This window comes from Lipotes vexillifer, unplaced genomic scaffold (genome assembly GCF_000442215.2).
Source record: "Lipotes vexillifer unplaced genomic scaffold, Lipotes_vexillifer_v1.1 scaffold103, whole genome shotgun sequence".
Taxonomy (NCBI): Eukaryota; Metazoa; Chordata; class Mammalia; order Artiodactyla; family Lipotidae; genus Lipotes; species Lipotes vexillifer.
The window spans coordinates 681908-699257 of record NW_006797029.1 but is presented as its reverse complement, the minus strand read 5'-3'; the positions used below and the strand labels follow the sequence as shown (position 1 = coordinate 699257).

Below are 17350 nucleotides of genomic sequence, written 5' to 3'. Positions count from 1 at the left end.
GTGTTACTGCTTTAAAAGCATAACAGACTTGATGATTAATGTAGAGTTGACAAAGTCTTTAAGATGAAAAGGCAATGCAGGTAAAATTGAATCGGGTGGATTCAACACAGGCAAGTTTTAATGAGGCAAATGTCAAGCAAGCATATCGACTTCTTAAAAAACAAAGAAAATCTAAAAGTTTAATTACAAAAACACTTGTACAGAAAACTTGGCATTTCAACAGTTTCAAACACATGTACACACATTTTTTTCTAAAATTTTATTTTGTCAGAAATAAAACACTTTGTCTCACTTTCCTCAGCTGCTCCTTGTGTTTCAATAAAAAGAAAGAAATCTGTAACACTGAATAGGCAACAACTTATTTCTTGAGAAGAACATGTAAGTGCAATAACATCTACAAGTTTACTGGGAAATGTGAATTAGGTATCATGTTAGCCTGTGACCTCATTTACTACCTCCTGGCTGGGCACAGAGGAGAGAGGAGGTGATGCAGACAGAACCTGCTTGTTCTGTGGCAGCTAAATCCCAGCCACCAGTGAGTCAGGTGTGTCGCTGCTAGGAGGGCCAGCCAGCGTGTCAAAAGCAGGCTGTTATTTTGTGAAAATGATTTCAGACTGTAGGCTTTCTTGAGATCTCGTGCTTTCCTGAATATGCAGATGTCTCAAGTCAATGTCAGGTATCCTAGCTAGACTCAGGAGAATGATGATCTTTGGACCAGCTTACAGCCTTTCCTGGTCTACGGCACTGCTAAGAACGCTGTGCAAAACTGACACAAAGGAGAAACAGAGAGTAGGAGGAAGAAAGGAGAGAAAGTATTTGGCAGAAGGCAGACACAAACTTCCAGAACCGGCTTGGATGTCCTGCCACAGACAGTGCATTCCAGCTTGGACTTAGCAGGCAGGGAGTCTGAAAGAAGTCACAGGAATGGCAGGTGAGAGCAGGAAACCAGGAAAACAGAGAAGAGCAGGTGAGCTGGCTAGGTTTACAGCGATAGATAATGATGGGCTCTTATTCTAAAAGCCTGCCAAGTGGTGATACATGGGCTTCGGTACATAGAAATTTGATGTGTGTTCGTGTCAGAATTTTCAAAAAGGTTTTTTGTTGTTGTTTTATTTCCTTTGGGTTAAGAAAGAAATCAGGGGAGGAGATGCTGAGAAGACAGGATGAGGCAGCAACATGACGGGGGTTTCTGGCTTGCACCCTGGCCTGTGAGCATATTGTGAGGGGGCCACACTTCCACCCGCCTTCGGTGGCGTGGTGCCTAGACAATGGGCTCAGCATGCCCTGCTTTGGCTCCAAAGATCTCAGCTGCTACCATCAGCCTTGTGCTCCAGAGCATCCAAATACAACACAACAAAACCAAACCCTGAGGTGAGAAACAGAAACCCTTCTTCCCTTTTGGTGTTTAAAAGAAAAAAAAAGAAATCACTTACTAATTAAGCAGGGAGAAGGAAGGGAAGCCTGTCCTTTTGACACAGACTCTGCAGTTAAGATTACAGAAGGAAGACAAAGGATGTGAGAATTCCCCCGCGTCCTTCTCCATCAGCTGGAGGCTATTCTGAATGGCATTTCCACCCATCCATACCCATGAATCGGTACACCTCAAGCAGACAGGGATTCTCTCTGTTTTCACTTATGATAAACTTTAGGATTTTTTTCAATACCAAATGAGAAACTACTTTTCTTGTTCTGTCCTGTTTACCAATGACCTTTTCCTCAGCAAAAATATTCCACAAGTCACTGCCAACAGATGGGAACAGAAGAGCCTTGCTGGGGCTGGGACGCAGGGTACGTGCACGAGCAATGCTCAGAAAACAGCAGGCAGTACCAAGGAGGAAGGAAAGAGCATTCTCCTTCAGGGCAGCAACCACAAAGCCTCCACGAGGGCTGGCACCCACTGAGCGCTGTGTGGGATACGAAACACAGCCTCACTCCACAGGACACTGTCAACAAGAAGCTCCTTTCTTTGGAGTCACAGCAGGACAATGATGGGAGAAGACTGGGCCTGTCCAATGAGAGAACTCTCCTTCAGAACCCTGCTGAGCAACAAAGCCAAGAGGTCAGAAAATGGAGATGTCTAGCTTGGTGGGGGTGACGGAAATAAAAAAATAACCCCTAAAAGCATTAAAAAAAAGTGACAGCTAGGTAGGAAAACCACTGATAAAACCACAGAGCCACTGATAAAAGAGTCCAATCTGAATGAAGCAGAACAATAAGAAGGCTTCCTTTCTGCTGCAGAAGATGCCAGTCTCAGGGGCGCCTGGTCAGCAGAATATATGCAGGCCCACTTCAACAGAAATACAAATGATAGGAAACTGAAGACTTGGGAGAGTGGCTGTACACGGTCAAAGCTTCACGAAGACGATTCCATAGGAAGTTCACATACATGTTCCTTTTGTTGCTCCCTCATATGGCTTCCTGGGGTGAAGGCATTTAACTCAACTGACAGTTCCTTCACAAGCAGAGTAATCTGTACTTCCCTCTCTGCCTCCACTCAATTCAAATTCCATGGATGGCTTCTCATTCCAAACAAGTAAAACCACTTACAGAACATCTTGGAGCTCTAAGACCTGTAGAATTGGGAGAAGAAAAATAAAGGATACCAAAACGTAAGCACAGATCAGAAAGCGTTAGGGCTATGGGTTAAAATAATGCTTTGCTCTATTTTCAAAAGGGTTAAGGTACGTGGAACCTAGAAAAATGGTACAGATGTTCTTATTTACAAAGCAGAAATAGAGACACAGACGGAGAGAACAAACATATGGATACCAAGGGGGAGGGGGGTGTGGGAGGAACTGGGAGATTGGGATCGACATATATACACTCTTGATACTATGTATAAAATAGATGACTAATGAGAACCGACTGTAGAGCACAGGGAGCTCTACTCTGTGCTCCGTGGTGACCTAAATGGGAAGGAAATCCAAAAAAGAGGGGATATGTGTATACTATGGCTGATTCACTTTGCTGTACAGCAGAAACTAACACAACATTGTAAAGCAACTGTACTCCAGTAAAAATTAATAAAAAAATAAAATTAAATTAAATGGAAAAAAGAAAAACTTCATGGAGTTGTGGCAAGGAGTCAATGAGCCAGCACACGTAAAGTACTTTGGATGTGCCGGCATGTATAAATGCTCACAGTGTCGTTTATTATTATTATTATGCAGAATAAACACCCAGTGCTACGTGGCCAAAAAAAAAAAAAAGGGTTACGGTGAGTAGCAGGGTGCATGTAGACTAAAGAGCTCATAAAGCTGCAAGCAACCAACCTCACTGAGGCATTTTAGACAACATTTCAATGAAAAACGTGGCCCTGCTCCAGCTCAGCCACAATGGGGAGGTTGGAAAATTGCCAGCTGAACACAGAAAAGCAAGTATCAGGGACAAATCTGATGATGAAAAATTAGTACTTTACTTTAGTCCTGGTCAATCAAAACCAATTTTCTTCAAGTATGAATCTAAGGCCCTCTGCATGGATAGGGATGTACTGTGTGCATAAGATGAATACATTTTTACATTGATAAAAAGGCAATCACATATATATATTTTTTTCCAATTCTCAAATAGGCAAATATTTATCACTTGGTTCAACTGAAATCAAGCAACATATGGCTTTTGATAGTTTATATACAGTAGTCATCTGTCAATACGAAATCACCCCCATGACTTCCTCCCAGCTCCACTTTTCCTAAGTACAAGTCAGCCACAAAGAAAGATGACAGCTGGGGTAATTCTTCCATTGTATAACTATAAAAATAATTATAAAATGGCTGACCAAAATTTTATAACATTATAATTGCTGGATTGTAATTTTTTCCTAATTACCTCCCATTTATCTTAATGCTCTCATTCTAAGATTTTTTTAGTGCTTTCCCCTTACACCCATCCCTACCTCCTTGCATCAACGTTTTAGAAACCCCACTGAGTTTAGATACATGTGTTCTAGTTCTGGATTCTGCACCCACTCAGGTGGGAAAATACTCAGGTATTTTCAGGCAAGAGATTCTGTCTCTTTGGGACTCAGTTTCTTCATATGTAAAATAATGGGATTTCTAAATACCCCTTCCAGCTCTAATATGCTCCTCTAAAGCTGTAGACCATTAGCTTCCTTTCACTCACTGGGTCCTGACAACGCAAGAAACCTTTGCCAAGCTCATGTCAGAGTAATTAATTGCACCATGAATGCTGGGGACATCAGGCCTAGCTGTCTGTACATATTTGTATAATGAGGGCAAGCTAGTGTTAATCACAGTCTTTATAATTGTTTCATTTGACAGTTTCAGAGGGTATGGAGAACTATCCATTCTTAGTTATGTTTATATGGCTAGATTGTTAAGAATCTGCGGTAATAAAACGGTTCACATTTTCAGGTACTGTTTCTTTCAAGGGCAAAATATTTGTAGGTTAAAATCAAGAATAATCATCACATTCTAGGTTTTCAAAGACACCTCGGAAAGCAGATACTACAGTTTATATCCTTAAGATAGACAAAGCTTTAAGAGAGTCTTACTGGCCAAATGCTCAAAATGGAAAACCATTTTTGGCTCAGAACTTGCAATAACTGCCCTATACCTATGTGAGGAGACACCACGTTATCAATTACTGTGTTCTTTCACAATCCTCCACACTGTTTCTCCCAGCTCTCTCTTTTCAAGCCTACAAGAGTGTTAATTGAAAACACTGTGTGAAAATGAGAAAGATGATGAGCTCCTAAAAATCCCAAGCCTAGATTTACAAGCTGTTCCCTTCACAAACAGCAGTAGTAATGCCTTTTCTTTATTCTGCAGGGAGTCCAGCCATCTCTTAGAAGTATGGTCTGTTCCATCTGGCTACTCGCTAGAAGGACAGTAATCCTTTCCCTATCAGAGCACGGCTGAGGCTAAAGTATAATAAATTGCCTTGTACAGTTACTATTCGAGGGCTTGGACAAGAAGGATAAAGACTACTGCTTTCGTCTATGCTGCCAGATGTGGCCTCATTAGATAAAGAATCATGGGTTTTATTTATTCTTGCACATGTTGCTCAAGGTCCAGACCATGTTAGAATGTTAGTATGTATATGAGTGTGCTCATGTACCTGCAAGACAAATAAATAAGGATCCAAGCCCATGACCAGCCATTCTAAGGAGCATATCCTGCTATCCACTCTTGTTTTAGTATTCATATATGGCCACTCACTGTATGGTCCAACCCCAAGATTTCCACACAGTTTATATGTCTGCAGGTATGGAACAATTTAACTGACCAAAGGGCTGTCAATTTTGTGGAATGACATACTAAAGGGTACCCTATCTCTACAGGAATTTGAGTGATGATACCTGATGACTGACCATTAGTACCAAAAAGTTTATATAAGCAGATCCCTTTGGGAAATGTACTTTTTTCTCTTCTAAAAGGATGCAACACATACTACTAGTCATTTGTTGAATATGTTTTTAAAAAGCTTATTTTCTCTTTCCTCTCTTTCTACTTATTGAGAGTTCATTTATTTTTTAATATATTTAAACAAGGCATTAACTGTTTCACTGTAAGTTTAGTCCACATTAACATTTAACATACTACAGTTACTCTGATATTGAGTGATAAATGAAAAGCTTCTTACTTATAGAGTCTTGTACACATACAATGTCTCACTGACTATTGTAAATTATCATTAACTTTACAGGGGAAAGGAAGCCTAGCAATTAAGTGATATTAATTTTGTTCTATGTGTTGTTTGGGGGGTTGTTTTGTCTAAATTTCTCACTCACCCTTCAAAGCTCTTTGGGAAACTAATACCTGAGAATACAGCTCATAAGTGACAAAGCTGGAACTGAGGTCCAACCACAAAAATCACGCTCTTTCCATTAAGCCATGTGGAGGCACGCATGAGGAAAAACTATCTTGATTCAGTTTTCCAACACTATTTACTACATTTAGCAACCATGCAACAGGAATCTTAATCAAGTCTCCAACTCACATATTCAATGTAATTCCAGGGTTTTACTAGTATTGATAAAGTCTAATGCCATCTTATTTTTGATGACACGCTGGCACGTACGAATCATGTCAGTGAGCACTCACCATTCCCTAACGATCAAGCCTGTTCACAACTTCTCGAACTGTAGCTATGAAGTTTTCATTGTCTTGGGGATTAGCTAAAATAATACTGTGCAGTCTGTTCATATAGGAGTCGATAGTGTCCACTGTAGGTGTCTCTCCACTTCCTGAAGTGAGATAAGAAGAGAAAGTAAGAAAATCCTCCCATTCAGTTCAACCATAACACAGATCAGTGATTCCACAGCAAAAGAAATTTGACTCTAATGTGGTCTGCTCCATAGAGAAGATTTTACTTTCAGAGGAGAGACTTTTAGACCTCAAAGAAATGAAATTAATCCACATACTCTAAATAAACAGATGGGCTATAATTGCTGTGCAGTATATAGGAGTAGTTGCATAGCACAAAAGGTTAAAGACTCTCCCAGCTCTGCTGTAACTATTTCCAAAATGAAAGAGTATATAAGAAATACTATGGGCTTCCCTGGTGGCGCAGTGGTTGAGAGTCCGCATGCTGATGCAGGGGACACGGGTTCGTGCCCTGGTCCGGGAGGATCCCACATGCCGTGGAGCGGCTGGGCCCGTGGGCCATGGCCGCTGGGCCTGCGCGTCCAGAGCCTGGGCTCCGCGGCGGGAGAGGCCGCAGCGGTGAAAGGCTCGCATACCGCAAAAAAAAAAAAAAAAAAAAAAGAAAAAAAGAAATACTAGTATTTATTTTCCTTTTCCTTCCCATTAAGACAATATTACAAAGCAAGCAAATATACATCATAAAAATGCTCTGGGGGGATGGGTAAGTTGGGGGAGGGGATCGAGAAATAAAAACTTCTAGTTATAAAATAAATTAAGTCATGGGGATGTAATGTACAGCATGGTGACTGTAGTCAATAATATTGTACTACATGTTTGACAGTTTCCAAGAAAGTATATCTTAAAAGTTCTCATCACAAGAAAAAATTTTTTTGGTAACTCTGTATGGTGATGCATGGTACTAGACGTGTGGTGATCATTTCAGTGTATACAGATAGCGAATCATTACGGTTGTACACCTGAAACTAACACAATGTTATATGTCAATTACACCACAATTTAAAAAAAAAAAAGAAAAGTGCTCCACTCAGGACTTTAATATTACTCAGTTTCCACTGTTCAGAATATCAAATTAAGCTTAAGAGAAAGTAGACTGTATGAAAATATAAGTGAAGAAAAATTTAACTGAGCAGAGAGCCTGAAATTCTGGATGATTTTAACCAATACTGAGATTCTATTACATGGCCACAAAAACCTCTGAGGAAAAGACCCCTGAGTTTACTGATTTTCCTCTGGAGGTGAGACTTCAGCCTCACCACACCAGTACCAACATGAACAGCACCTCCCCCACCCCTGCCACTTTACAGGGCTCAGCTAGGGATGACATTACCAGGCAAGGGCATGCTGGCGAAGCTGCTTGTCAACACCTGCCGCAGGGTCTCCAGGTGCTGCTGTAAGACGGTGTTGCGGCTCCGCTCCTGGATCACGTCCACCTCCAGCTTCTCCACCGCTGTGCGCATGCTCTCCACATGCTTTTGCAGGGCTGCGTTCCTTTCCTCAAACTCCATGTTGGATTTTCGAAGCTGACGGAGCTCTGCCTCCCGAGCTGAGGACAAAACCCCCACAAAACACAGGTAATACCAGCCTCTCTGAGGAGTCCCGACGACTCTTACAGGAAGTCCTGCTTAGCTGTCTCTAATTAGCTACCCCTCCTCATGTCCCTATTCTCATTATGGCCTTCCAGATAGCAATTTCAGCAATAAAATGCCTGGCTCCCCAGAGTTACTTTAATTCTTAAAGCTGGTCATATTCTATACTTAAGATTGTAAGGAACAGCTGTAATTCCCAGTATTTGTTTGTTTGTTTGATTTTTTAAAGCTGTGCAATGAGAAGCCTGAGGGGTTCCACAAGGGGATCCTGGGAGACGGGGCAAGCACAGCTGTGGGTCCACATCTTTACTGCAGTGGGGTCAGCTTTACTCATATTTATTTTATATTTTGGACATCCATGTAAGCTTTCATTTGTATAAAGGGTTCTAGGCTAAGAGCCTGAAAGCAATTGAATTAGTGATGTATATTTATTTCCTCTGATCCAGAGACTAAAGCAGCTTTGACAACACTGGCTCAGCTGTCCTCCACGGGTCTCTGAGTAGCTGCTTTTAATACAGAGTGAAATGGAAGCATTCTTCTTCTTCCAGACCAGTCCCAGGGTCTGGAATATCACTACCGTTGCTTTTCAGCAATGAATTCCTCCCGACAACTAAATCCCCTGTCATAGACCTGAGTAACACAAAACGATCCTTTGGTAATCACCCTTGCTGTGGTTCAGGAATTCCTCTGTAAATATAGGGATGTCAAAAACAGACCGTTCCTTTACTTCTGCTTCTTTCTGTGAATCAAGAGTAACAAAATAGTTAATTCTTAAACAGAAGCTAAATTAAACAGTAGTGCCTAAAGGCACAATGGTCATGTTTTCCTTAAAGAAATAGTAGGATGAGCAGGAATCAGTCTAGGTGGGGCTGTGAGGAAAATGTATTGACCTTTTCTTTGGAAACAAACTTTCATAGAGCTCAAGCAGGTCAAATATTCAGATCTCTCAGGTGACAACTGCTGTGCAATGAGAAACCTTAAAACAAACCTACATAAACTTCCCTAATGGAGATTTTGGAAACCATTTCTTAGCTCTGTGCTTTGAATAGTCAACAGTATACAGTGGAGAAAGTAGTTGAGGTAGGAATATAGAAAGAGAATTTCTAGGTGTTTTTTCTGTTGCTTCTGTTGGTTATATACATAAAGTGTTTTCTATACATAAAGCACTTTATATACATGTATATACATGTATATACATTTATGTATATACACTTTATATACATAAAGTGCTCTCTGAGATAGGATTATGCAATCTAAATTTGCAGAGTGGACAATAAGAATTTTAAGCAGAGATCTGCCAGCCATGAGCAATAATAATGGTATTCCACTGGGATTTCTACTTTTACTTCTACTTATTTACAAGGGCAGCCTATAGTTGGGGATCTTTTAGACTTTCTTCAGACACAGGAAAAACAAACAAACAAAACCAAAAATCCAGAAATAACTGGGCTCTAAGTATGAAAATGCCAAGGATTATGTGAGATAGAAAAGAATAATAAACCTAAAATGAATTCACCAATAAGCCATTAAAAATAAAAGTCTCACAAAACCACTGCAAAATATATTCCACAATGATCCTTGTGAATAAAGTCAATATTTCAAAATGCTTTGGCTGCAGTTTCTACAATGAATTTGAAGTTGAAAGCATTAAGAACATAAATTATAAGTGTCTTGGCAGTATTTAAAATCTTGCATAATATAAGATGGTAAAGAGAACAGTGGGAAATGAGTACTGAAGAAATTGATAGTGAAATCTGAAGATTCCAAAACCTTTATAACATAAAGAACAGTTTAAAAAATCTAGAAATCATTCCTATAGAAACACATTTAATGCCAGAGATAGAATGTATCTTTCCTACTTTTGCCACCACTAGTCTTTTATCTTTGAACACAAATATGATTTGGGGCCCAGTAGAAAGGTTAAACACTTAACAGCCTATGAGGGAATTCTGACAGCCAAGATCCTGTTTTCATACTGGTGTCTGCCTCCTTAGGTGTCAAGGGCTGTGCTGTGTGAGCTGCCTGCCAATGGCATCTGATCAAGAGAGACGTCTAAAATGGAAGTCTGAAAAACAATGTATTTACCTCAAGACACTTTCACAGCACTTAATTTTTACCCTATCTTTTACCTCTTAAAGAAAGAAAGTGAAGTTTTTCAGAACAATTTAAAAACAAACAACAAAATTACCATTGAAAGCCCCAGTTTCAACATGCAAAGCTCTACCTCTAGCCAGCTCTTGGTGGATTTCAAAGAGAACTAATGTATGGACAAGAAAGGTTGGTTCCAGAAGGTATCTTAGGCATATTTCTCAGTGACTTTCTCTCTACTCTGCTGGCTTACCATATTCTTTAACTCTGTTACTATACAAGACATAACAGATATAAGCATAAGTCCATAAATGACTTAGGATAAGGCCTTATGATTTTATCATCCCATCTTATTCAGTCTCTTAGTTAACTGCACAGGCTTATATGAGATCAGTTTACCTAGCCATAGGTCTGAATATCTGCCAGTCAGATGGGTAGGTGGGGATGCTTGGCTCCCATCACCATGGTACCGAGAGCCCTCTCCAAGGCCTAGATTCTGCTCAGATGGGTAATTCTGCTCTCTTCCCTGCCAAAGCAGTCCAAACCAAACCAGGCTAACTACATAAGGGCAGAGGACAGCACCACATAGGTGCATTAACACACTGCCTTTTGGTGTAGATTCTAGAGTGCAAAGAAAGAAACACCAAAGCAATTAAATGAAACTGTTCAGTCTCTGAGAGGCAACAGAGAATTCTACTTAACTGAAGAGTGGTCATAAAAACCATCAGCACTCTTCCATTACTGAGTACATTACTTGGCATTGGAGAGGATCCTCTTGGGGGCTCAGATATACTTAAGCTGCTCCAAGGGTCACTCAAGGGATTAAAATCATAAGGATTTCATTACCTCTTCATTGAAAGGGTCTAATTTGTTCAGGCTGAGTGTCATTTTGTCATTTCCCATAAATTAAAGGAGAAACAAAATTATTGTTTCTATCTTAGTCCTCATATGAGATTTAGACACTTTCTTGAGAGTAACACTAGCTGACTCCTGGGTCTAGCAGGCTGGCTTTTGATTTGAGAGGAGCAAGAATACTTTTCACTTTGGTTTTCATTCTATATATTGAGTGGAGGGTAAGAGAACAGAGGCCTTTTGAACTGAAACTATTTTGCTGTGATCTAGGCTCAGGGCCAGAAATTCATAGAGAGTGATATGCTTCTCTCAAGTGCCCTTTACCTTAAGGAATGCTCTTAATATTGTGTACCAGGCTTAAGTGCCCCACTGCTATGCAGAATGGCTTGAATGGCTTTCAGGTCAGCATTTCTTTGGCTCTAATATGCTCTCCAGTAACTGCCTTGGCAACAATGTCTTAGGAATCTAAGTTCCATTAGGGAATACAATAGGTTTCTTTACTACATACACACAAATCAAATCGTTTCTGTCTCAAGTGGCAACAAATTTTGCTGACATAACAGGCAACCTGGCCCATTTTAACTTGCAACACTGTTTATTCCATATAATGTGGCAGGTGCTGCCAGGACTGCTAAATAAGATGGGGCTACAGAGGCCCGGCTTTCAGTCACAATTCTGCCTCTAATTAATTCAATAAGTGACTCTGGGAAGTTCTTTCCTGTCTCAGGCAAGTCATTTTCCTCACTGGCAAAATGTGGGGGTCAGTTGAGAGGATTTCTGAGGTCTTAGGAGTTTTGAAGTGAGCTCGAAGACTATTTTATGGCATTTGCCATTTTATTCCTAATAGGATAAGTAAAGGGAAATAAGCATGTTTTTAGAAACTGTGATGTTTTAGGCACTTTGCAAGGTACTTGCTCTTTCATTAACTTCCTCATAACTCTGCTCAAGCCATTTTACATATATATATATATATATATGAATATAAATATATCTGAAGTGCCCCACAAAACCTGGGTCATCTTTAAGGTCTGATTCAGTTCCTCCTTTCCATGGGGGCTTCTGTGGCTCCTTTTGTTTTCCACTTGTAGTGTTTTCTTATTTTTCTTAACTCTTATTATACTCTAAGAGGTTATGTGTAAATATGTTTAACAATCGTCAAAGAGGTTTTTTTTTTATTGCAACTCTTTTGAAATTACCTAGTTTAGTAAGATATTATTCAATAAAAACTGATAAAGTGGGGGACACTAACTGGGTCAACAACCTTACTAAGAGAGCTTTATCCTGATGTGGGCATACAACAGATTTATAGACCCTACTGTATACACATTTGAGAAATTACTGCTGGCTCTCCACCTACTCCCTCCTTTTCTGTGTTTCACATGAGTCTAATCCTGAAACAGGGAAATCACATAGAGACATTCCTTTTCATATATCATAGAAATTCATATCATACTAAATAATGTATATAAAAAAACCTTCATTTCTCAAATCAGTAGCAGCAGCTTCTATGACTAAGTCTACTAAATCTTTTCTGATGGCAACTATTAACTTTATAAGAGGCAAAAATGCCACATATGGTTTGGGCAGTAAAATCCACAGTGATGAAAGGAGTCAGTCATTGACTAGAAAATGTGAGCTCTAATATTTTAGATTACTGTTCATACTCTCTTTTGTAACCATTAAGGATAGAGAAGCTATAAAGGATGCTTAATAGGGAAAAAAGGAAGTTTGGTAATTTAATGTTATTGGTGGGTTGGGCACATAAAGGAAGGAGAAATAAGTAATTATATAAGTATTTGGCAATATGGAAAGCTTGCAACACTATTCAATTATGATTTAAAATATATAGGGTACATACAGTTTCTCAAGCAAAAAAAAAATAAGATTTCATCTTAATTGAAACACAGAGATGTCATATATAACTACATTTATATAGGATTTATATGAATAATAAAATGCTAATATTTACTATGCTTCTCACTTTCTAATTCATGGATGGTAATAAATCTATTTGACTTGTGAATCTAAAAGTCTTCTCTATGTTTTGAAGGTCACCAATACCAAATTAGGTATGAGAACTACAACTCCAAGATAAATACATTATTATTTTAAAGAAATGATTTCCTTGATTTAGTAAAAAACCCAATACATGCAAAAGAGTATATCAGAAAATTCTTTTTGTGTAAATATCCATTGTTATTTCAACAAATGGGTTTTGTATAGAAACAAGTTAAGTATTTATGGAAGAACTCTTCCATGCAAGGGCATCATGCTAGATGGGATGCGTACAAGATGGAACTAGACCATGCATGCCTTCAAAGAGATTATAATCCAAGCATGTTAATAACAGAAGCACTTGAAAAACTTTGGCACCTTAGCCAGATCAGCTAAGTGCATAAGAATAATATAGAGAGCTGTGAGGTTTAAAAGAAGTTGGAGGAAACAGAAAAAGCTTGAAAGGGGAAATGGAACTTGAAATAGGGTTTGATGGATGACTAGAATTTCGAGGCAAAATTGGATGATGGGAGAGGGTAATAGAAAAAATGAGTGAGGGAAAGAAAGTATTCTCCTGAAAGGAAGAATATGAACACAGGCATGAGGCAGAAAAGGATGGGGCACCTGGAGGACAGTGAGTATTAAAGGTTTTTAAGTACATGAGATATATATGGGAAATATGGGAGTTAAGGTATTTGGAAAGGGAAATTGGGGCTTAATTACAGAAAACCCTGATTGCTGAGTTTGAATGTGATTTGGTAAGCAATGAGGAGTCACTGAGCATTTTCATGCATGAAATTACCACAAATTTTATTTTCTTAGAACCATATATTAATCATAGGCTACATATATATTTAAAGCTCTCTATGCAGCAGAGCCAACACACACAGGCCTCAGTCCTATACAGGAACACAGGTCTAAATCCTATTGCTGAGACTGAACCAATGGAGGGGAAAAGGCCAGTAAACAAATATGCACCAGTGAGGAAAGTTGGCATAGTAGTCAAGATAATGTCACTTGTGGTTTGTAGATGCTGTAAGTTGAATAGTTCATTTTAACTAAATGCTGGATTCCCTAAATAACAACTTTTTGAGAGTCAGAGTGTAGTATCTGATGATGATAAACTATGGTCAAGTTATAGCTTTTAGTTGGTCCTCACTTCTATACCTCACTCCAAATTCCAGCCATCTTCAGCATTTAAAGCCAATAAGATTCTTGGACCATAAGAAAGGACTAGAGTTAGGGGCTTTAATTCAAGGACAGACTCATGACATAAGTGTCTGCCATATGCTAAGAGTCCTTGAGCTAAAGGCAACTAACCCAATCCTAATTACAGGATAGGAAATACTCTGCCATTCGTTAAAAAACAGTCCAATAGCATTTCAAATAGCATCATTATTATATACATATCACACACACACACACACACACACACACACACACACACACACACGTTATGTAGACAGAAAGTTAATTACCTCATGATCATGAGTGGCCTGTCGGGCTGCATCTAAAAATATGATAGAATAAGAACATTAAGCTGAAAAACAAAACAAAATAACAAAACCTAAGGAAATGACTGTGCTAAGCTACAAAAACTGCTGGTATATGTGGGCTCTCAAAACATTATCATATTTTCTCTCATAGGTTTATTAATCAGTCAACAAAAGCTAAAGGGAATCCCATCTTACAGGTTACACAGTTAGACACAAGAGAAACAGCAGACACAGTTCTTACCTTTGAGGAGAACAGGGTGGGAGAGTGGACCAGGAAATACATGCCAAAGGATGTTTGCACAACATTACAGTTTAGCAGGCAAGATGCCCAAATGTGGAGAAGACGCAATAGCTCAGGAATGACAAGCTACTATGAGTGGGGCTTCTTTCTTTGGCAGTGTTTCCTGAAGAAGGGAAACTTTTAGCAATATTTTAAGAGTGTGATGAACAATTTTAACGGAAAACAAAAGATCCATGAAGACCGGGATCTTTTGTATCTTGTTTACCTTTGCATCCTTAATGCCTAGGTGAGATCCTGATATGTAATAGGAGGTGTTCAATACATTTTTTTTTTTTTTTTTTTTTTTTTTTTTTTCTGTACGTGGGCTTCTCACTGTCGTGGCTTCTCCCGTTGCGGAGCACAGGCTCCGGACGCGCAGGCTCAGCGGCCATAGCTCACGGGCCCAGCCGCTCCGCGGCATGTGGGATCTTCCCAGACCAGGGCACGAACCCGTGTCCCCTGCATCGGCAGGCGGACTCTCAACCACTGCGCCACCAAGGAAGCCCTCAATACATTTTTTGAATACACGCATACATGAATGAGTGAATTAAAAGGATGATTGATCACTGGAAGCTGGGAGAAATGATCACATGAAAGGCTTAGAGGTGTTACAGCAAGGTGGTTATGTAGTGTAGCAGACAGATTTGTTTAGAGGTAGAGAAATGACTAAATTGGAAATAGAAGAAAAAGCACAGACAACTAAAAGGGGTCTTGGAGCACAAGCCAAATTGTTGATACTGGATATGGAAACCCAACTGAAATTTCTAAATGAGAGCAATGTGATTTTAATAAAATTCCAAGATGATGCTTGTAAGTGAATGTAGTATAATAGAGAAACGATAGAAACATATCTTTTATATTCTCACTCTAATACTTGGCTTTGTGACACTCCATCATGCAAAACAAACTACAAATACATTTGGTTCTGGTTCTGATACCTTGCCTATGAGATTTGCCTTTCTGACGGTCCTGGGTTTTCCTACTGAAAACCTTGTAGGCCTCAGTCTTCTGATACTGCTCCAGCTCCTTCATGTAACGCTCCTTATCTCTGTCTGCTTCATCAAGGTAGCGCTGGGAAAGAAATATGGAATTATTTTCAAGAAATAGGTCTTACTGAGGTAAAATACCAATGAACTCTTTGAAGAAAGCAAAGGATAATTAGCACATGGAAAGAAAAGTACAAGTGGGATAAGCTTTGAGAATTAAAAAAAAAAGTCATGTGAATAGAATAAAATATAATCTCTCAGTTATAAAAGAAATAGGTGATTCTAACTTTTTAGACTACTGCCTTTCTTAACTTATTGAAGACAACTTCTATTGAGGTCATTCTCATAAAAAATTCACAAGAAGATTATAGTTCTACTAATCCTATAGATAGAACTACACATGGCCCTAGAGTCCTCAAGAAGACTGAACACCACATAGACACACTTAATCTTCCCAGGGGAAAGGATGGAATATTACTTTGTTCTTTATCCCCAACCCACTCTGAGGAGATGATCTCATACATCAATTGGCCTTTAAGAGCCAGAAGAGTGGAGATATAAGGAACATAAAAAAGAATGACCTCACCCTATGGACCTAAAATGGACTACTATGAGACAGCCTGTATCTACATGCTTTGTGCTATTAATTATTTAAACAAAGTTCATTGATCTACTATGACAATTTTGTTTAATGCCTTGTACTTTTCATTCATCGTTAGGTTTAAGAAATAAAGTATAAAAATACTCTTCTAAATAAACACAAACAAGAGTTAGAAATTATGTTAAAAGCCTTGTCCTACACAAGAGCCAGATGTAGGGGTCAAATGGCCAAATCTGGGACAATTTAAGTATCAAAATACTCAAGTATAGTAATAATTTATAAACCATTGGGAAAAAAAGAAATTCATATGCCTATGCCAATTTTAAATAAATAACAAACAGATACAAAAATGGAGGGAGGAAGAGGGCTCCTGCTTAGATTAGAATGCTGAAGGGCAACTGGCAAATGTGGAGGGAGTGCTAGAGTTGGAAAATCATCATTTTGCAACCATCATGGTAAATATTAGATCAGGCAAAAGTTATTAATGAATGCTAAATCTAGGGGGAAATTTTGATATGGAACAGACTATTTGAATGTTCTTAAAATGTCTCTGCACAGACTACTTATTAATTATAAGGGAGAGTAAAAAACTTCAGTGAGTGAACAAAATTAACATTACGAATAAAAGGAATGAGGAATGAAGAATAAAAGACATAGTGTGCCTGCATATGCGATACCCTGAGAAGGACCAACGTCCACCTATGCAGTATTCTGACCAAGAATGCATAACCTCAATCTAATCATGAGGAAACATCAGACAAATATAAAATGAGGAATGTTCTGTTGAAAGTAAACAAAAAGGAGCGGGAGGAAGAGGGAGAGACGGTATTCCTAAAAAAATATCAATGTCATAAAAGACAAAGAAAGGCTGTGGAAATATCCCGGATTAAAGGAATCTAGAGATTTGACTACTAAACTCACAGCCTGACCCCTGGACTGGAATCTGAACTGGAGGGGGAAAATGTTACAGAGGAATGATTTTAGAGGTCAACTGACAAAACTGGAATATAGATGGCAAGTTAGATAAAAGTATTGTGTTAATACAAAATTAAGAGGTTGTTAACTAAACTGTGGTTAAGTGAGAGAACATGTCTATTCTTAGGAAATTCACATTGAAATATTTAAGGGTAAAGGGCTATGATGTATGTAACTTATATCAAATAATTCAGAAAAAAATTGTGTGTGTGTGTGTGTGTGTGTGAGAGAGAGAGAGAGAGAGAGAGAGAGAGAAAAGAGAAACCACATGCCCAATCTTGCCCAGGAGAGTATGAGCGCATGTGCGAAAAGAGAAAATGTGTTAATAATAGGTCAATCTGGGTAAGGGTATTTGGGTGTTCT

The 17350-nt window shown here is 38.9% G+C and overlaps 1 protein-coding gene across 1 annotated transcript in view; it reads right to left on the bottom strand.

The window, feature by feature from the left end:
* Window positions 1-1815: 1815 nt before the first annotated feature.
* Window positions 1816-17350, bottom strand: part of HMG20A (high mobility group 20A) — a 68060-nt gene continuing 52525 nt past the window's right edge. Inside the window, exons 5-10 of the mRNA XM_007469164.1 lie at window positions 15364-15496; window positions 14128-14159; window positions 8378-8453; window positions 7456-7671; window positions 6066-6208; window positions 1816-2570 (exon numbers count right to left, since the gene is read on the bottom strand). Of these exons, the coding sequence (XP_007469226.1) occupies window positions 6072-6208; window positions 7456-7671; window positions 8378-8453; window positions 14128-14159; window positions 15364-15496 (594 nt within the window). The 3' untranslated portion in view covers window positions 1816-2570; window positions 6066-6071. The remainder of the gene's footprint in view (window positions 2571-6065; window positions 6209-7455; window positions 7672-8377; window positions 8454-14127; window positions 14160-15363; window positions 15497-17350) is intronic.